Source organism: Stigmatopora argus, chromosome 7, assembly GCF_051989625.1.
Source record: "Stigmatopora argus isolate UIUO_Sarg chromosome 7, RoL_Sarg_1.0, whole genome shotgun sequence".
In the NCBI taxonomy this organism is placed as follows: domain Eukaryota; kingdom Metazoa; phylum Chordata; class Actinopteri; order Syngnathiformes; family Syngnathidae; genus Stigmatopora; species Stigmatopora argus.
The window spans coordinates 5,661,721-5,683,423 of NC_135393.1; the positions used below are offsets into that span (position 1 = coordinate 5,661,721).

The 21,703-nt window shown below is 38.2% G+C and overlaps 1 protein-coding gene, 1 long non-coding RNA gene and 1 pseudogene across 3 annotated transcripts; 2 read left to right on the plus strand and 1 right to left on the minus strand.

The window, feature by feature from the left end:
- The first annotated feature begins 12 nt into the window (after positions 1-12).
- Positions 13-3,471, plus strand: c7h4orf33 (chromosome 7 C4orf33 homolog). The gene is made up of 6 exons (XM_077604390.1): positions 13-58; positions 1,516-1,750; positions 1,902-1,962; positions 2,075-2,126; positions 2,222-2,421; positions 2,848-3,471. The coding sequence occupies exons 2-6, from the start codon at positions 1,564-1,566 to the stop codon at positions 2,942-2,944; spliced, it is 597 nt and encodes a 198-aa protein (XP_077460516.1). The 5' UTR covers positions 13-58; positions 1,516-1,563; the 3' UTR covers positions 2,945-3,471.
- A 1,488-nt stretch (positions 3,472-4,959) lies between these two features.
- On the minus strand, positions 4,960-16,120 carry LOC144076974 (sodium channel and clathrin linker 1-like; annotated as a pseudogene). Its single transcript, XR_013300840.1, has 15 exons — positions 15,919-16,120; positions 14,804-14,933; positions 14,483-14,605; positions 14,291-14,361; positions 13,691-13,781; positions 13,246-13,337; positions 12,930-13,107; positions 11,887-11,985; positions 9,342-9,413; positions 9,136-9,210; positions 8,863-9,002; positions 8,542-8,734; positions 8,109-8,305; positions 7,000-7,078; positions 4,960-5,541 (listed from the first exon to the last, which is right to left on the minus strand). The product of XR_013300840.1 is annotated as a sodium channel and clathrin linker 1-like (transcript).
- On the plus strand, positions 10,484-16,399 carry LOC144076977 (uncharacterized). Its single transcript, XR_013300842.1, has 3 exons — positions 10,484-13,765; positions 13,853-13,922; positions 14,112-16,399. It is a non-coding gene; the product is annotated as an uncharacterized LOC144076977 (long non-coding RNA).
- Positions 16,400-21,703: the final 5,304 nt, after the last annotated feature.

Consider the following 21,703-nt stretch of genomic DNA (forward strand, 5'->3'; position numbering starts at 1 on the left):
GGTGTACATAATCGAACAACAATGGTTCCGCACCGTGGAAGAAGGAAGTAGTACGGAGGTATGTCGACTGCTGCAGTTTACACTCTTGAGCAACTATGTTAATACAATTAAAAAATACATACGGGTATATATTTTGGGAACTTTATATTATGACCATTAGGAAGTGATGTCACTTTAATTTCCCAAAAGTAACAGCAGGACAGTTCTGAAACTATACGTCGGGTAGTCCTCTGACCTTTGTTTATGCGTCAATAAAATATGGACGAACACATCTCCGTTGGATATTAATCTGATATGGCTGCACATTGCGTAAACGGATTAAAAGCGAGGATCTAACATGATTATGTGGTCAAGACAGCAACTAGCGATGCATAATTAATCTCTTGTAAATAGGGTTGTCAACTGTCCCTTGAAAAACGTAATTAGAAACGAAAGTATGCCTCCCATTATGAATTTAAAGTATACTATTATCATGAAACTCAAAAATACTACCGATTTGTAGAAAGAAGAACACGTGGTGGTTGGAGGCTTTTTAAGAACAATAATAGGCAAAGATTTTCCCCGCCTCTCCTGCTTTGTGACCAATGACCATACGAGTATGACAGACAACAACAAGTCGAAATCCCGCTCTTCGCAATGGTCGAAAATATTTTTAAAAAGGAACTTGTGAAAAAAGAAATACATATTTCACATAGCATACCTGTCAACCTCGCACAATTGCTCCCCCTTTTAATGATTGTAATTCCCCTTATTAAGCAATTAAAGTAAAAAAAAAAAAAAAACAGTGGCCCGGTGGAGAGCGTGTTTAGTGCGTCGGCCTCACAGCTCTGGGGTCCTGGGTTCGAATCCAGGTCCACGATTTAAGGGTGTCCCCCGCCTACTGCCCATGGTTAGCTGGGCTAGACTCCAGCACCCCCTCGACTCTTGTGAGGATAACTGGTTTGGAAATTGAATGAATGAATAAATAATTTATTTTGTCTGTGCATGAGTGTCCATTAGACATTAGAGGGCACTCACTGTGACTGAAATAGTACATATTTTTGTGTGTTTATTGGCCTATTATAGTAATTTAATAGGTTAATGGGTAATTATAACAATTCATATAGATGAAATTTTCCTAAGAAGAATTATACAAGGAAAGACCTGGGGCATGTTAAACAGTCTTATATTATGCAGGAAAGGTATTTTATTCTAGTAGTTTTCTTTAAATTTAAATACATTCATTCATTCTCTTGTTTTTACCCTGTGCTCAGAAGACTCGAATATGCAACTGAATCAGGTTTGATTCAAATAATTCATAAAAAAAATCAACTTACAAAAAATAAAAATAAACATACAAAAAAATGAATAAGGGTGATGGTTATTGGACCAGGCGAAGTTGTCACCCATTTTTTATTTCAGGGTGTTGGCAAGCCTACTTGTAAACACCATGGATAAGACATTTTGTGACAGCCATTTGCATGATGCTGAGTTGTGATTCTCTTTAAGTCTATAATTACTTTGTTTTTTTTCCAGTCATATGGAATTTCACGGTTCTTATGCAATTCTACTTTCATCTTGAATATGCAATCTGAATATGAGATCCTATACACTTGGGACAGCAGTCCTGTGAATCATGACCCTATTAGGATCATCCTGTCTCCTGGTGTTGAAGGGCTAAAAATGAGGGTTTCCGCTCCATTCTTCAATGACCCAGAAGCCCCAACAGGACAACCTAGACAGCCTTTCCCTGGGCTCTGGGATTATGAAGGTGGGCAAGAGTTCAGTCTAAAGTATATGTATTTGTTTGCAATTCAATTTGCATACCAAGGAACAAATGCAATGTCAAAATATGCGGTAATCTTGTATTATAAATGTTAATAATTTTGTTTTTTTTTAATATTTTTCATCTATCCTATTAGTTGTGGAGTCCTTCTTTCTTGATAGTACCACAGACAATTACTTAGAGGTGGAGGTTTGCCCGTAAGTAAAATTTTAGGGGTATTTCAATCATATTTGACACAGCCATGGACATGTACTAAAAAATGTTAAAAAAATTCTGATTTCTTCATCTTTTTCTGTGACTTCACGTCAGACATGGTCAGCACTTAATATTACTTCTCTCTGGGGTTCGCCAACCATTCCAGGTAGGCAAATGTAATGAAAGTGACCAAATGCTACTTAAAGAGTTATTACATTGCTGTGCTATGTTTGAAAATATTTCTTCTGTAACCTGTTCTAGCAACAACTGCCTATGGTCTTTAATGCTACAATCACTGGCAACAGATGGGCTGGTGAGGCTCTACTTCCTTGGATATACTTTCCTCCCAATGTAAACAAGATGAACTCTTATGCTATTCATGGCTCTGGGGAAAAGCGCACATACGAAGCACTCTACCCAATCCCCAAAAATGAGATTGTCAAGGGACAAAAGCCAAACTTGTAAGTATCCACAATCTATGACAAAATTATTTTCTTTTACAGCTAATTATGACAACAAACCAATTAGATTTTTCCACTAAATCAGCATATGGCACAATTATCCATCAGTCTATCAAATTTGAAGCTTACTTGGGTTGCATGTCAGCAGGACCATACAACTGAACAATGATGCATTTATAACAAAGCATCTACTGTTCCAGCCTATTTATAGCACCATAATATGAATAATGAGAATACCATGTTTATTTTTTTTAGCAATGAACTACATTCTTAATTTGCTGCAAAGCATTTACCATCATCAAAAACTTTTACAAATTGATGTGAAATCCAGCATTTCAGACAAAACTTACTCTATTTACACACCAAAATCAGTAACAGTTTATGTATACATTATGCATGAGATGTTATCTTCTCGTTTTCTTTTAGCCATGCCCTGAAGTATTTTGGTGATTTCCACCTTCAAAGCATCATGGGGGACGGCTGGGAGAAGCCAGGATCTGATCTATGGAAGGGGAAACCCTGATCATTTAAGAAACGGATTTATCCTCTCAATCATATAGAGCACATGTGTCAAAGTGGCGGCCCGGGGGCCAAATCTGGCCCACCGCATCATTTTGTGGGGCCTGGGAAAGTAAATCATGAGTGCCGACTTTCTGTAATTAATCAATTTATAAAAAAATATCTAAATATTATATCTAAAATGGTCCGGCCCACATGAAATCGAGTTAACGTTAACGCGGCCCACGAACCAACCCGAGTCTGACACCCCTGATATAGAGTATATTCCGGATTTGCATGTAACCACATTCATCAGCAAACATGTACGTATATTTAATTATTAAGGAACTTTGTTTTGGTTTTAATTTCGCTGCATTTTACCCAAGTGTATCTTCCACTTTTTGTATTTCCTATACCCTTTCTGAATTTTCTATACCACATTGGTGTAAACCTGTGACAATGCTTTTCATTTGAAACTATTTTGTCTGCTGCATGATAGTGTGGGGTCTGTCTATATGTGAATTGTTATATAATAACTGAGGACTGAAAGCATTAGTTGTCAGTTATTGATCATTTATTCATTAATTCATTCATCCATACTGCCCATCCACGAAAGGGTTGCGGGGGTTGCTGGAGCCTAACCCAACTGTTTTCGGGTGAGAGGCAGACTACACCCTAGACTGGTTGCCAGTCAGTTGTAGGGCACACAGAGAGTCAGACAACCACTCACACTACCACTGAGTGTGAATCGAACCCAGACTGCCCACACCAAAGTCAGGCGGAAGAACCACTTCACCATCGGGCAGTCCGTCATTGATCACCAATGTTTTAGACTACAGGTGCGAAGATCAGAACCGGTCGAAAAAGATCAGGTTTTATATGTTTTTATTTTTAAATTTTCGGAATACACAATATTGTACAAAGATATTTCCAAAAGAAATCAAAACCAATATTGTATACCACACAACATTGCAGCACAGGAAGGAGGCGCGGAATCAGAAGTAATCAACGTCTCAAGGCAAACATTCTGGAAACTCTCGCAAGAAGCGAATGATTAGAATTAGATAGCATTGTGCAAGAGTAATAATCTCTGGAGTGTGAAAATATTTTATATTTTTTAGCATTTTTTTTGTTCATTCACACTGTACCGATGTATTGGGCTCAGGACTCGGTATCTGCAAATCAGGTGGCTTGGACTATGAATGTGCTTAACACACAAGCATAAGGCTATTTTGTCCTCAGAGGAACCAGGACTTGTTTTCCTCCGCTGAGATGCCAAAACACAGCTCCAGGGGGTGGTGCTGGCGGGGGTGAAACAATCAACAAAAGAATGCACTTTTATTTAAATAGTATACTTTAATTCAATTTCTGCTTGAAGTGGGTCACCAAACTGCATCTGATTATATTCTTAGTCAGAGAAATAGAAAATATGCTTAACCTCCTAAGACCCAGACTCTTTCAAGGCATTCCTTTTTCTTTTTGATATTTAGGCTCATTGGGACTTGATGAGTGTAAAAACCAATAATTATCTTTTTACATGATGTAGTTTATGAGAAAAATTATGTCCACATCATAAGTGGACGCTAGCGCCTTGTATTCCAACATTTAACATTGTAGTCTTTGACAACCAAAAATGCGATGTCCACACGCCAGGTCATAGGAGGTTAAACTTATAATAGCTTTTATTTAAGAGAGCATGATATGTTAAACAATGTACTATTTCAAGATGTCGACTAAAGACAAGAGAACCATGACCGGACGTTTGGTCGCCGGACGTTTGGTCGCCGGACGTTTGGTCGCCCGGACGTTTGGTCGCCGGACGTTTGGTAGAGAGCTGGTTTCAACAGTATTTAAATATTAAACTCTCATGAATATAATTTTGAGAGCTGGTTTCAACAGTAAACTCTCTGTCATGTTTGAACCCGTTCTACCAAACGTCCGGGCGACCAAACGTCCTTTATACCAAAAGTCCGGGTGACCAAACATCCGGGCGACCAAACGTCCGGCGACCAAACGTCCGGCGACCAAACGTCCGGCGACCAAACGTCCGGCGACCAAACGTCCGGCGACCAAACGTCCGGCGACCAAACGTCCGGCGACCAAACGTCCGGCGACCAAACGTCCGGCGACCAAACGTCCGAGTACTCAAGAGAACAATGGCTCTATATGAACTGAATGGAGGTCACATAGTTGTTACAATAGTAAATATACTATAATACTTTTCAGATCATAGACATGCAAACCATAATTCCTGTTTAGTAAGAAATGTTAACACTGTGATTAGGACTTTCATGTGTTTCTATATACGTAAAGGTACTTTACAACACAGCTAAGTACAAAGCTGAGCCTTTCAATTCCACAAGACCACGCATATCAAAAAATGGGATGCTTCAGCTTGATTGTAAGATTCATGGTATTTTTAAGTTGTTGTCATTTGGAGTTTAACACTACCTACTATATTTGATTTAAACGGACATTGTACTTCCGTCATACCATATCACTGCACTTGTACTGAGCATCAGTCTTACCTGATGTGAAGGCATTACTGTTGTTGCCTTAGCTTCAGTGAGTTGTCTTGTAGATTTGACTTTTTTTTTTAAACTCTGCAAGCTGTCTCTCATACTGCAAAATCAGAATATATATTTTAGCAATCAAAACTTGAGATACATTGCACTTTTTTATTAATGGGAAATGCAGCAGAAAGTGTTCCACATTCTACACGTGACCGGACGATTTGTCGACGGACATTTGGGCGACGGACGTTTAGGCGACGGACAGTTCGCCGAATGGACGTTTGGTTGACCGGACAGTTCGCCGAACGGACGTTTGGGCGACCGGACAGTTCGCCGAACGGACATTTGGGCGACCGGACAGTTCGCCGAACGGACGTTCGGCCGCCGTGGGATTCGCGCGCTCGCCCCGCCCCCGGATCGTGTGTGTACATGTTTTTCAACCTCGGCCCGCGGGCCATATACGGCCCGTTAGGATTTTTAATCCGGCCCGCCCCCGGCGTTGTCCAAATTATAGTAAAAATCAATGACCTCATTCTTTTCTCTTACCGCTCATCACTCTCATTTTAAAGACTGCTCTCTTTGACCTCATTCATTTCCCTTACCGCTCATACCCCTGTTTTTGACACTATTTCTGGGTAAAAAATCACCCCAGAACATTCCTGGACCACTAATTGTACGCAAAATAGTCTAAAATACATCTACCCAGACATGAGACCACATTCCTGGGCAAAATACCCCTCCAGAACCGACAGGGCCCGGTTGCAATACTACCACTCCTTGTAAATTAAGTACCCATGTTGATGACACTATTTCTGGGTAAACAGAACCCCAGAACCTTCCTGGACCAATATTCTTACACAAATTAGTCTATAAAACATCTACCCACACATGAGACACTATTTCTGGGTAAAATACCCCTCCAGAACCGAAGAGGCCCGGTTATAATACGCCCACCCACTCTTCTCTAATAAATCTCCCCGTATTTGAGACTTTAAATTGAGAGTGATGAGCGGTAAGGGAAATGAATGAGGTCATTAATTTTTACTATAATTTGGACAACGCCGGCGGCGGGCCGGATTTAAAATCCTAACGGGCCGAGGTTGAAAAACATTTACACACACGATCCGGGGGCGGGGCGCGCGAAATATATTATTATAAAAATGTAATATGCATATGGATGTGCAGCTGCACACACACGGGTGGATTTTTAAATGTGCATTCGTCTGCCCATCAATAAAATCATTTTATTTACATGAAGGCTGTGCAACCACGCTGTGTTTTGTTTTCTGAATATGTGACAAAGACCGAAACACCAATAATCACGGTGAGCCTTCATATATTTGTCATTGACATTTATCAGGGGATTACTTTGTGGATTATATTTTACCCATCCTGTTTAACACTTAATGTCGTGAAATTAATCAAGCCTATCTTCAATAGTTGATGTGTGTAAGCAAGGTCTGTACTGGATCGTTGGCAAAGCAGTCATATTTCACAAAGTTTGAAGAAGCTGAAACACTGAAACATATCAATATTATCCACCTAACTCCTCAATTCATTCACAAACCTCAACATTTGTATTGTTGTTTTTTGTGAGCTGGATCTGAAACTCATATGATTGCTGTTGGTGTTGTTTCAGCTCTTGTCTGAAAAAAAGAAAAACTATAACCATTATTTTAGGCTTCAGCAACCCTTACGAGGATGCGCAGTATGGATGATGAATGAATTCATGATGACCCTCATTTTGCCATGACATGATATAATAGACCCCCATGATACAAGCCCAATACTTTTCACGACCAAACAATGTAAATGTGCACCTAACAGAATGTTATCTTCCATGACCCAGTTACTCCTGAATATAATTCAAGGTATTTTTTAGACTTAATAATCTGAAAAAACATTAAAAGGTATAAAAACAATGTGGCCCCACAGCTCTGGGGTCCTGGGTTCAAATCCAGGTCAGTCCACCTGTGTGGAGTTTGCATGTTCTCCCCAGGCCTGTGTGGGTTTCCTCCAGGTACTCCGGTTTCCTCCCACATTCCAAAAACATGTATAGTAGGCTGATTGGACACTCTAAATTGCCCCTAGGTATGGGTGGGAGTGTGCATGGTTGTCCGTTTCCTTGAGCCCTGCGATCGGCTGGCCATCGATTCAGGGTGTTCCCCGCCCCTGGCCCGGAGTCAGCTGGGATAGGCTCCAGCACCCCCCGTGACCCCAATGAGAATAAAGCCGTTCGGACAATAAAAGCATTCGTTTCAATTCAATTGTAACTACGTAGCAATGATGCAGATGGACAGTGATAAAAAAATTTATCATTGGAGAAAACAAGGATGAGCTTTAGATGGGCAAATGTGGGATTGTGTTATTGTCAAATGCCCATATGCAACCAAGCGGGCGCTGAGAAACTTAGGGTGTCAAAGCAAAAGGAAGAACCTGCATGCCTCCTGATGGCATTCCCAGTCACGTCAAGTGAAAGAGGCCTTTCTTTACCCCGTCTCTTGGACACGACAAGTGAAAGAGGCCTTTCTTTTATTCACTCATATCATAAAAATTTACTTGCATAATGAGACTCTTTCGCCGATGAAAAAGCTTGTATCATGAGTGTCCACTGAACTTTAAAAAAAAAAATGCAATTGTACCGTCCATTCCCTAACTATCGTTTTCGGTGCTTACGTCAGATTTTTAATTTTGGATTCAAAAGAATGAACCATCTTTGGAGCTTCCACTTTCCATCTGTGGATGCTTTTCTGCTGTGCAGTGACAAGGCTCATCAGATCGGCACTTGAGTTACGACTCGTGTCCTCTAGCTCAGTCATCTTTGCTTTTAGTGATTTCTCCTTCATTAAATACTCTTGCTCCATCTGTGTCATCTAAAAATTAGAAAAAAAAATAGCAGATATTCAGTGATTAAAAAACCCCAAGGGAAATTACTCTCCATGACAAATTCCAATTGTAGAAAACGTACATGTCCCTTGAGTGGTCGAATAAATATATGCTGGCATTTTATCTGTTGCTAACGTCCCAAAAGAGCTGCAGAAATGCATGAAAATATAAAAGAATGGGTAAAATAACCAAGAATTTTTTTCTTAAATTCCTAAATGTATACCTTTTGTTTGGTCTTCTCTTGGACCAGCAAGAAAGCTTTGCGCAGCTCATCCATCTCTTTGCGAAATTGAACATTCTCCTGTTGCAACTGGAGTCGCTCATAGCTGATTCTGACAGAGTCCTCTCTTGCTGCAGTCAAATAGCTCTTGAGTTGCTGCACTTCATCCTGGTATCGAGACAACTCCTGATTGTGCCTAAAGATATATATATATATAGACAATAAAGGAGCCCAGTTTTCTAAGCGCAATATATTGTAGTGATACCATGTTATAATCCAATAGCATTTAATAGATTTTAATCATTATGTAACTATTCTACCTACTCCACTTCCATCTTTTTTAGTCTGCTTTGGGTACTTTGCAAAGTGATGTTTAAATCATCCCTTATACGCTCTGCTTTTAGACACCTCTGGTGAAGGGCTTCAATTCTCCCAAGCCCATGTTCAAGCTTGCATTTTGTCACCTAAAGTAAAAACATACAAATAAACTGTAAGAATAAGCTTATTAATAAAACTGTTGAATGATAAAATGTAGGAAAGTTTGTGACTGTATAGGTATTTAGCTATTTTTCTGTTTTTGGATCAGGTAATATTTACCTTTGTTAGTTCCTCTTCCAAAACTTTTTTCTCTCGTTTAGCTCTCTCAATTTGAGACTGTTTTTCCACACAATCCTACAAATAGGTGGAGTCGGTGATGAATTGGATTCAGCCATAGATCAGAAACAATGCTTGGAATAGGTGGAATTCAAGTGTAAGCATATTTTGAGAAGAGATGATTTTTACAAAGCAAGAGAAAAACTTGCCAGTTGCAACAGAGACAATTCCTCTGCCATACGTTGCGTTTCATTGTTGCTTTGCTGACGCATCTTAGTGAGCTGTCAAAGAAGTGGTGAATTTCAGTCAATGAAGCGAATTTCATTTACGAGTATATTGTAAGCGTGTCATCATTCTTAAATGATAATTGCCCTTTACAAAACTGAAATACTGACAAAGACACAGGAAACAACAGGCATGTAGTCTCAGTATTCATGCAGCTGCCAGTAGGTTCAAACCGCACAAAGGAATTTTTTGGCCTTCGGTGGGCGAGTGTGTTAAAGTACAATCTTTTGATGGTGAGAAATCAGTGGCGGGCCGTCAGGGCCTTCAAGGCCTTCTCTGCTGGCCTAAGAAATATCTGAATCATATATTATATTTTATCCATCAATACTTATTAAATAATTCCAAATTGTCTGTTAGCTTCCTTTCATTGCCTTTCCCCCTGGTTGCACTGCTTCCAGATGTGTGTTTTCATATTGAAGCATTAACCAATCACATTTCAGTCATTATTTGTTGCCAGAGTCAGAAATCTGCCCCAAGGCCTTCACAATCAGTTCTGCAGGCTCTGCTGCATTAAACAAGCGTCAATAAGACTATTGCTTTAACCAATCAGATTTCAAGTTGGCAACACCACAATGCCTTGTCGCAGGCGTAGGGATACGTCATTGCCTTCTCGCAGGCGTAGGGATACGTCATCGCTTTCACCAACTATGATTGGCTAGTGATTAGCCAGAGCTACCAAACTGTATCTGGAGCTAGTTGCACAAGCAAATATATTGTTGTGTTGATTAAAAGCCATTTTCAAGACGGACTATGCCAGAAATACGACAGGACATCCTCGACTTTCAGCATTAGCTTCGATGGCGATAGAAAAGAAGGAAGAAAGAAAGGAGGATGGATATTGTGTACAGTTAAGAAGGATTTTTGGTGAGTAAAATATGGCTATATTCCTAAATAATATTGCAATTGTGGGCCCGGTTCTGATATCTGAAAAGCTCCAGTGTTTGTATTTAAGCTCCAGTGTTTGTATTTAATCTCTAAATGCTACTAGGAAGTGGATTTTACCCCCATTTTAGTGCAACTCTTGCAATTTCGCCATTGACGTCCAACGCTGTCTTCCCCCCCCGCCCCGGTTGTAATGTCTGAAAAGCTCTAGTATTTGTATTTAATCATTAAATGCTGCAAGGAAGTGGATTTTACCCGTTAAAGGCGCTACGAGAAAATACACGGACCACCACTGTGAGAAATAAAGTAAAGTGCTGTGGTACCTCTACTTACAAATGTCTTAACATACAAAATACTCAGGTTACAAAAGGCCTCAACGGGAACATTTTGTCTCAGGATGCAAAAGAAATTGCAGGTTACGAAACACTAAATCTGATAAAATTCAAAAATCCTGTATTTTATTTTCAAATTGTTGTGGTAGAGTTGGTCTCCCACTGGCTATCTCCACTGGGCTCTCTACCTTGGTGGGGCTGCATCACCATGAAGCCTGACTGGAAAACGGCACGCTCTAGGCGGCCCTCGGTGGAGTGTGAGTGTAACTGTCAGATGCAAAAGCCCCCTTTCCAGTCAATTGGCTTAAATGAATATTGAGAATATCATGCAAGCTGTAGATGAGGCTAGAAAGCTGAAGTACTTAGCAACTGCCTTGCCAAATTTACAAGACAAAATTTTTGGGTGCCTTGTTGCTGCTTAATACATATGCATTGTAAATTCCACTCACATACAGAGACATAGACGACCAATCTCAAGCGTCCAGACTGCTTGTGCTCACCCCTCCCTTTAGAGTTTTTGACAGCATGTAAATAGGGCCTTCTAAGAATATATGCGCAGAACTGCCAGAGTTCTCCTGACCAGAAAGGAGTATCTTCTCTTATTTTTGGATGTTTATATGGCTGTCTAAACAGTGAACCTTGACACAAAGCCACGTCTGACAAAAATTAAAATTGTAAGTACGTATAGAGGTATCACTGTGCTATCTTTTATTTTGAAATTGGATTGTATGGCAGCACATACTGTGCAGCTCTATTGGATTTGTACAGTATTGTATGTCTCTAAAAAATGATCACACTTAAAACACATTTGTGTAGACAATTGAATCTCACAATTGAAACACAGTGCCTGCAATAACCATCCATTGCCACCCCATGTCTGTCAGACTTGTCTGCCTGTACTGTCAAGCACTATTCCATTTGTGTCCGTAGCTTGAATACAGCTACTGAAAACCAACTTTACATTGTCAATTGTGCCATGACTGATGACCCAAGGGTGAACAAATCACCTATACATTCTCTTTTATCTATCTTTTAATGAAGTGCAGTTGTTAAGAACATGGATGGATTAATATTTTAGAGTGTTAATCATGTCCAGCTCAATTTATCTTCACTCTTTTTCATTCTGCCCTTTTGCTCTTGAAAAAAAGCTCTTAATATTTTAACTTGACCCACATTTTCAAACTGGCATACTGTCATATCTGCTGAAAGACTTGCCCGCCGTTGTTGCTTCCTAATCTCATATGGCATTCTCTACCTCATTATTGGAAGAAAGAGTAGCATTGTGGATGAACTGTTGGAAACCCTTCTTTGTCTTCTCAAGCTCCTGAGTCAATTGCTTTGCTCTTAACTGTGCCTGCGGTGAGATACATGGAGGGTCAGCTCATAGGTTAGAGCACATGTGTCAAAGTGGTGGCCCGGGGGCCAAATCTGGCCCGCCGCATCATTTTGTGTGGCCCGGGAAAGTAAATCATGAGTGCCGACTTTCTGTTTTAGGATCAAATTAAAATGAAGTATAGATGTATATTAAATTTCCTGATTATCCCCCTTTTAAATCAATAATTGTAATTTTTTGATCCATTTTTTCTGTTTTTAGTTCAAAAATAATTTTGTAAAATCTAAAAATATATTTTAAAAAAAGCTAAAATAAACATTGTTTTAGATCTATAAAAAACTGAATATTCAAAATATATTAAAAATATATATAAATATTATATCTAAAATGGTCCGGCCCACGTGAAATCAAGTTGACGTTAAAGCGGTCCGCGAACCAACCCAAGTCTGACACCCCTGGGTCAGAGACTTAATGCTTCAAACGACTGGAAGTAAATCTATGCTGACATAGATGGACAAAGAGTAAAACAAATCTTACTTTTTGGGAGTGAATAAATATTCTTGCTAATAAACAGATTTTTCATGGCACACTGAAAACATATTATTATATAATAGTACTTTTGCTGAACAGTGTTTGGGAGCCACAGATATGGAATACATAGAAATGTAGGCCTACCAGGCACACCCAAAAGGCAGTTTGAATATAGACATACATACAAACACTCGCGCACACACAGCTAATTGCCATCGTTCCAAAATTGTTGACAAATATAAATAAAAACAATCTGTTTATTTATCATTATTATTATTATTTTATAAATTAAACAGAATTACTTTTTTGTATTGTAAAGTTATCTATGGAGGGTTCTGCACACCAATTCAAATGAAAGACCAGTATACCGCAGGCATTCATAATCGGACATCTTTAAGATGAACATAAATAGAAAATAAAATACAGTATTGTACCTCATCCTTTTGCAATGCTGCCTCCTCAGCCATCTGCACACATTCTCGCACTTTCTCCAGACCCTCATATTTCTCCTGCTCTAAAGCAGCACAACGGGCTTTTAGGTTCCCTGCTGTATTCTCCCACATAGTTTGATCTTTGAGCGCAGTCTCTGCCTCTAGAGATGCAGTTTTTATTCTGAGTGAATGTAGACATTAAAAGTGTTGAGTGTTGATATAATCCCAGAATGACCTCTCCAGGAATTTCATAAATAATTACACTATAAGAATAGTAACTGTTGGTGGATGTAGCATGTTTTTTCTCTCTCACAATCACCTGGTCTCCTGTTGCCTGATAGTTGTCTGAAGCTGTTCGATTTCTCTCTGTGCTGCTTCCTCTGTCCTCCAGGCCCCCGTTTTATCATCCTCCTAAGCATGAATGTTGTTTACAGAAAAGCCAGATCTGGTAGAACTTTCCCTTCCCAATTATTTCAATATTAGAACAGTAGTGCTAGTTATGAAAGATATAAAAATGGCAAATTCATATAAAATACCATGAGTAAGTCTTGGGACATTTCTGCATCTTCACCTCATAGAGTTTGAAGAAGTAATTAACCTTTATAAAACGTAATTATTTTCGTAACTGACAATAGTATGTGGACAGGCTTATACTTCAAATTTTGACATATCCCTATGGATTGTTTTAGAATTTACTTGGATATGTGACATTCTCTATTCTTCTATTCTTGATTCTACTCAAAATAATTAATTTCCTTGTTCACCTGTCTCTTTAGCTGCTGTTGAAGAGTCTGGAGCTGATGGGTCATCTCATCCACCTTTGCCATGGCTGTTCTCAGGTCAGTTTTGGTTGTTCTACGACAACATGCTTGAATGACTTGATTTGATAACTACATTTTGGTCATTTTTTCATGTGTTTATTTGAGGTTTTGTTCTCACTGGCTCTCTGACAATGCCGGGGCGTGAGATAATTTTGAAAAAGACATTCATGTGCAGGTGGCCACTCTTATCATCATTCACTACAAAAATTCTCAATTCAAAGTGAAAACTAGCCGTGGAAGTGTTTAACATTGTCAGGAAGGACAAGAAATAGCCTTAAGTTTTTTTTTTTTTTTTTATCGCAGATATGTTGCTCAAGAAGCAAAACAGTAATTATCAATCCATTCTCTCGCTTGACCTCATTAGGATTGCAAGTGCCCTGGGGCGTTTTCACAGTTGACTCGGATGAGAGTCAAGGACCAGGACTAGTTGCCAGTCAATGTCATCACAACAGTAATCAATGCAGGTATGCTGACAACATCAAAACCATTGTCTGCTTTCAAATACTTTCTGCAACAGCTACCATGTATCAAAATGTTACTTACTTGAGCTGGGTTTGTAAATCTTCCATCTCTGTGCTGTGTCCCGTTATTGTTTTTGAGAAATTACAGTTTGCCTGCAAGGGACAGAAGACATGATTGCTGGCATTATTGTGGCATGATTTCAAACATCTATCAATTTTCTGTGTTATTTATTTCGTTCCGAGTTTTCCGGGCTGTATGTTAAGATTGAAATACTGGTAGCTGTTGTCCTGTCGTGTTGGCATTTTGTTCATTTGTGGCTATTTTCTGGTAAATCTCCTCCAACTCGTCCATCTCCAATCCTGCTGTTTGCCACAGCTCTGTAACCTGCATCCGCTCCTATTCAAATATATATAAAAAAATAAATAAAACAATGATGAGAGTCCAGTATCTTGTGCATGGATACATGTAACACTTAAAATGTTGATAGGGTATGTATAAGAGGTTATATTAAGCAATGTCATATTTTAAACAATTGCACTTATATTAGGTCTACAATTAATTAAAGAGAAAAATTACAAAGGAAGACATGTAGACCTGCTTAAAAAGTTGGACTTGAGTCTCATAGTGATATATATTTTCATTTTCCCCCGCAGTGCTACTATCCACTCCTGAAGTCATAGAAAGCATCTGTGGATGATTTGGCTCCACCAGCTCTCTGTGGAACCTACAAAGTAAGAGGGAAGTTAACAAACTACAAATATTTTTCCCTCTATTTGAGAATTTTAGGATTTTATAATGAAGCAGTTTATTTATGGTGTTGCAAATCAAAGTAGCATCTTTCTTTTTTTAAATGAGTAATGCATACATTATTTATTATTATTACAATTTCCTTTATGATGTATTGTATATAACTTGCTTTTAACCCCTACTGGATTTAGCTCTTACTAGAAAGCAAACGTAAGGCGATCTTTTCTCAAATTTTGCCATCATGACTTTAAATTGACAGAATCAAATGTATTTATTGAAACAATAAGACAAAAATATTATTTTAGCCGTACTGTGTTGTAAGATAGAGTCACTACATATTTTTATAGCAACCCATTTGATTAAAATGACATTAAATAAGCTTGTAATTGTAGAAAGTGCTGGGGCAGTGAAATATGAGCAGCCAAGACGTGAATTCAAAACGTGTCTATTACTGGCTCATAGGTTTGCGTTTGGTTCTCTTTCACTGTTGTAATTTTTTATTACCTTAGTGAGCTGTTTGCTTGCTGTTAGGATTATGTAGCTCTTAAAAATTCTAGGAAAAATTAACAAACATTTTTGAAACCCAAACTTTTCACCCAATTTACATCCTCTGAAAATTAATGTGATCAGCTCATGGACATCTATTTAAAACCTATGTATCTAAATAGAGCGGCTGGTAGAAGAGTGGTTAGTGTCGGCCTCTCAGTTCAAAGATCGAGGTTTCAATCCCAGGTTCTGACCTTCCTGTATGGAGTTTGCTAGTTCTCCCTGGGCTTGCTTGGGTTTCCTCCCATATCCCAAAAACATGCATGCTAGCCCGGTTGAACCAATCCAGAGTGTCCCCTGCCAGATGCCCATAGTTGGCTGGGGTGTGTTCCATACCCAATACCCTTGTGACAATAAACGGTATGAAAAATGAATGAATAAATGTAGTATTTATATTAATGACAATGGGACCATACCAGTCAGTCTCCTCAGCATCACTTTCCATTTTTAGTTTTACATCCGTCATGTTCACTCACACAGCAATTACCAATATAATGTAAAAATACTTCTTCGGAGCTAGTCCATGAGACCTTTAATATATATCATCTATTGGAAATGTAGCCTGAATTTACTAATCTCGAAAAGGTATTAAACATATAAGCAACCAATGTTTTCTAATGCCTAATTCTTAAGAACATGAATACATAATAAAGTGCAAAGCTTGTCTTATATCACCATTTGACCGCTTTTCCTTTGTTACATCAATTTGTCAATTACTAAATAAGAAACTGTGAAGTCACATGATTATCTTTCTCTCTCTCTCTCTTTTTCCGTCCCCCTCTTTCTTTCTCTTTCTCTTTCTCTTTCTCTTTCTCTTTCTCTCTCTCTCTCTCTCTCTCTCTCTCTCTCTCTCTCTCTCTCTCTCTCTCTCTCTCTCTCTCACTCTCTCTCTCTCTCTCTCTCTCTCTCTCTCTTTCTCTCTCTCTCTCGCTGTCTCTCTCGCTCTCGCTCTCTCTCTCGCTCTCTCTCTCACTCTCGCTCTCTCTCTCTATATAATATATATATATATATATATATATATATATATATATATATATATATATATATATATATATATATATATATATATATATATATATATATAGACAAACTCAGAAGAGTAATACCTTACAACTGCTCATTACTGATAAAAGTAAGTAAAAATAGATGGTTGTCAATTTGGGTCACTGGGGGTGCCGCACCCTATCCAAGCTAACTATGGGCTCGATATTTTTTTTAATAAATGGATTAAAAGAACTGGATTAAAAGCCCTGAATATTCAGTTTTTTATAGCTCTAAAACAATGTTTATTTTAGCTTCTTTTATATATTTTTAGATTTTGAAAAAGGAATTTTGAACTAAAAACAGAAAATTTTGATTAAAAAATTACAATTATTGATTTAAAAGGGGGAAATCAGGAAATTTAATATACATCTATACGCTTCATTTTAATTTGATCCTAAAACAGAAAGTCGGCACTCATGATTGACTTTCCCGGGCCACACAAAATGATGCGGCGGGTCACTTTGACATAGAGTGTTCAACCAGCCTATACTGCATGATTTTGGAATGTGGGAGGAAATCAGAATACCCGGAGAAAACCCACGCAAGTCCGCGGACAACATGCAAACTCCACACAGTTAGGACTGACCTGAGAATATTCCACCACCCCAGAACTGTGAGGCTGCTCAATTTAAGTACTACATAGGTTTTAAATAAAGCTGTCCATGATGCACACACAAAAACACACGCACACATACACAAACACACACGCACGCACACGAATATGCATTTATGTAAAACAACTCAGGGTTACAATAATAGGTAAATGCTCATTTGTGCATCTAAGCCTTAATGAATATTGATGGAATGAAGCTGCTAATGCATATTCTACATTCATTTTGTTTTTCCATCTATCAGTTGGCAGTTCATGAAAATGTTACAGCCAAATGATTTCATATTCAATGTCAATACTAGCTATGGAAATAATCTTTTTGATTTATTTTATTTATCTATAACTGCTTGTTGTATGGCACTCTGGTTCTGAAACTCTTTGCCAGCGCAGGACTGCTAATTTAATGGTTCCTTTCAGTATGGAAGTAATATAAGATAACAGAGTCTGGCTATTGCTTTCCCTGGGGATCTATGTGCAGAAATACAATATAAACAACAGGTGCACCTGCTTCCTCTTGCAGCAACCCCACACTCTTGCCTTAGATATATTCGAGATGTACATCGCACAATATCCTCGCAGACCACAGGTGCCTGCATCCTACGCTGTCCCTTAACTCACATTAAAAATACTTAAATCCTAAATATTGTCCGTATTTGTTTTCAATAACGTAATTTTTTCTTTTAGCTTAATTTTTTAAAATTCTTAATTCTTGGTCCTAATCAGGTGAGTATAATGCCCTCTGGAAAATAAAAAAATATCAAACACTCTTTCCAATGCATGTTCAAAGAGCTCCCTCTCAGTTTTAAGTGTCAGTGTCCATAAGTTTCCAAAAATGACATCTTTGGGAAAAATGTAATCAAGAAAAAAAATGGATGTGCAGCATGTGTCATTAATGCCAAACTCAATGGTGGGTGTGCGATAGGGGTCTCTGATGTGTTCCTCTGTATTATTCCTCTTCTAAATCTTTAGTGGGTTACATTATATGACTGATCAAATATTTTATTTTATTTTAAAATGAGGATGCAATTGACTGACACTCTCTTTGACATCTACCAGTCAGTTGCGACTGATGTTTTGGTTACTTATCTATCTAGATATTTCTATAATCATTTTAAACATTTAGTTGTTTTAGATGCTAGAGTTGATTTGTTTACTTCACAGTAAATGTCCTTAATTTCTTTCATGGTCTTAAAAAGTCCAAGTGATTTTTGCATTTTGTTTTGAGTAAGAAAGTTTTGCTTTTATCAGTCTCATAAAGACTGAATCAAATCTTTTATGGCCCAAAAAGATGAGGAGCTGTCCGGGAGTATACTTTAAATCTCTACCATTTGTAACGTACCCTATAGTCTCAAATCAATCTATTTTTTAGTCTCATAACCTAGGTGAGCAAGCAGCTAGATGCCTGCATAGAAGAAAAAGACATCAATGTGAACGAACCTGTGTTCTCTTGTACACCCCTGTCAGTGTTACCGGCAACACCACTCTAAAAAGAGTCTGCTTACTACAGTCTTGAGGCACACTATGCCTGACCTTGGGCTTTTTCTTTGGTTTATGCAATACACAAAACTAAACTCACACATACATGTACAAAGAAATTCACTAGCTTGACTATGGAACATGACAATTCATGAATTTTGTCTGAAAACATTTGATTAGAGGCATGAAGAGAAAAAATTGAGAGTTTAAATTGCCTCCTCTATGGAGTATTTTTTTTAACGGATAGTGCTGTTGAACTGTGCCTTTACTCCTTGTAGAATTTGAGGTGACGCTAAGTGCGTCCGGCCACATTATCTGTCTGACTCATCCTTTTGAATAGGAATGATGACAATATAGTCATTTTTTTTAAAAATCATAAAACCATTTTGAATTGAAAAAAACAACAACATTACTGTACGGAAAAAAACCCTGAAAATGTCTTATTTTTAGATTACTTTATACATGGAGGTGTGGCGTTGACTCTCTCTCCTGCAATTTGAGTTTTTACATTCAACAAATTGTTACCTACCTCGTTCAGGTGTTTGTGTGTGTGTTTTTGACTAAATTAGGCGAATCTCCGAATAACTTAACCTTGCTTTTAGTCAAGCAAGCACATCTGCATATCAATGTAGAATTAGCAAGTGTGCAGGTGCACTCACAGTGCACACACAGGATTCCCAAATGCCAAAATCAACCCTTATTCAAATACATTTAACAGATGTAAACATTGAAATGTATCTATTATAATGTGCGCATCATTACGCAGTGAGACCAGGGATTTGACAACACTCCAAAATCAAACATGAAAGCCTTAATTACTGAAAACATTTCCATCTATTCGGAGAAAACTAGTATAGTTATGCAAAGCTGGGTTGATCTCATGGCGAAGCTCTGGGTCAGTTCATTGCACTGTTGCATGAGCAATTAAAAACAACTCACTCTACCTTCCTCTTCTATACCCAAGAATTTATAATAATTTTAAATGTTGCCTGTTTTGTGTCCTTATTTTATTTAAATATATTTCTTGAGTCTATTTAAATCATTGGTTAATTACGTTTTTATTATACCTCACAAATGCAAGCTTTACATTTATAACATATTTCATTGATGCCCAGCAGGGAGCAGCAAATAGTTGCTGTTGCTAAGGCCACTTTTCCTCGTTTGAGTTGAGAAATCGATGTTTGTGTCAAAAGGCAAATAAGGTAATTGGGCCGGTCAGTTGATGGATGTATTTAAAGAATAGAGAGGTGAAAAGTGCACATGCACCCATTAGACATTCGCAGTAAAGTTAATATTTCGATTGACTTTTGTATAATCCCAGATAACAATTCAGTTCTGTTTTTATTATTGAAAAAGACAACATTAGAATTCTATTTATACTCAGAGTGTCATTGACTGGGGAATAGTTTAAAAAGGGCTAGAATTACAGACTAATCTTGGTCCTTTTCACTGTCCTGAGAATCCACTCGTGCCGATTTTTCTACTGGCTGTTAGATAGCCTGTTTGTTTCTGTCTGGCATCACTGACAGGCAAACAGCTTCTCTTGAACAGATGGATCGTCTGATTGAATTTTATGTTAGATGTGTTGTTCGTCTCTGTAACAGCCCAAAAGCCCATAGTGAGTCTGATCAATTTTAATTGGCACTTTTGGCTTTGAAATACGTGCAATGGCTAGCCTAAAAAATCCCACTCTTTATCATCCGTTGGTCACACACTGATGCAAATCGATACAAACGCACACAGGCACACACACATAATTATGAAACAGAGTGAAAGTAAACGATGTGTCCCCACTATGATTCAACACTAGTTCCTTCTAATTAGTTTGACGAGATGAGAGAGAAGGGCAAGAACAGGTAGCTCTCGTCTAATTCCAAATCCCTGGCAGACAGGCAGGAACAAGATTTTTTCTCATCCCCAAAGAAAAGATGCACACCACCTCAAACATTCACACTCAGCTTAGGACTTGTGCTTGTCAGAAACTTTCTGGTGTTCATCAGACCTATCTCTTCTGTTCAGGGACTCAGGGTCTCATTTCTTCAAGTATAAAGAGTCTTTGAAGCAATAAATTAGGATGAAGTTGTGATGAAAAATAGTGCAAGGAGAGGAGAGTGCTCTCGTAAGATGAGAATGTTAAATCAGAAATAAATTAACCTCATTTTCAGGTTCTGTAATGTAGACCCAAGTTAAAGTTGTATGCAGAAACTAGTAAGATAGTATAAAAGAATATTGCATTATGTTATCCTTTGCAGAAAATGCTATATTGTTCATAGTAGTTGTACTTTTCAATGTAAAATATTGCATAAACCAATGTACATTTAGATCTGTGTTCATGTGAGATTTTATCTGACAAAAATGCCATTCGAAAAATGTTATCAATGAAACAGCTCAGGCTTAAATAGTTTTAAAAGTGATAATTTGCCCAAAGTTGCGAGCTTTAATATCTGATAAAGAGATAATGATCATCCACCGCCACCATCCTTGAACGGATTGGATTCCAATTGGCTCTGCTTTACTTTGTTAAACCTGAACAAAATTCCTCTGAGAAATGTATGGTAAACATGAGGGAATCAGCATTGGATGCTGGGAGCATGATTGGTTGTTTGTCTTCTTGTACCCTGCGATTGGCTCGTAATCAATTCCAGATGAATTCCACCAAACTGCATATTGCAAATGCTTTGCAAAAAGTAAAAAAGAAGAAATGCAAATTGCCACATCATGAACACCAAATCATCAGTGCAAAAGAAAACCATGAATTGAGATTGAGCGAATCACGAATGCAAATTGCCAAAAAATGATCCCCAATTGTCAGGAGCAGCTCGTTTGTCCCTCCTGGCTTGCCGTTAGGTTCGAGCAGCTGTGAGTGATTTATGATTACTTCCGGATGTGTGTATTTAAACACGACTGAATTGGCATTCAATGTCGGATCGTACTGCGTGATACTACATACATCGCTGCAAAGGTACTGTTCTCCATGCTCCGGTTTTGTTTCGTTTTGGGATGTACAAGTCCTTGTTATTTTGTAAGGCGGTTTGAGTCATTAAAGTTACTATCATGAGCACAGTTCGTCT

Bases quoted from the DNA above. Each gene is read 5' to 3' on its own strand.
- c7h4orf33 (XM_077604390.1), top strand. From the start codon at position 1,564: ATGCAATCTGAATATGAGATCCTATACACTTGGGACAGCAGTCCTGTG. The intron at 1,751-1,901 runs GTGGGCAAGAGT...CTATCCTATTAG, and splicing joins TGGGCTCTGGGATTATGAAG to TTGTGGAGTCCTTCTTTCTT. The intron at 2,127-2,221 runs GTAGGCAAATGT...AACCTGTTCTAG, and splicing joins GGGTTCGCCAACCATTCCAG to CAACAACTGCCTATGGTCTT.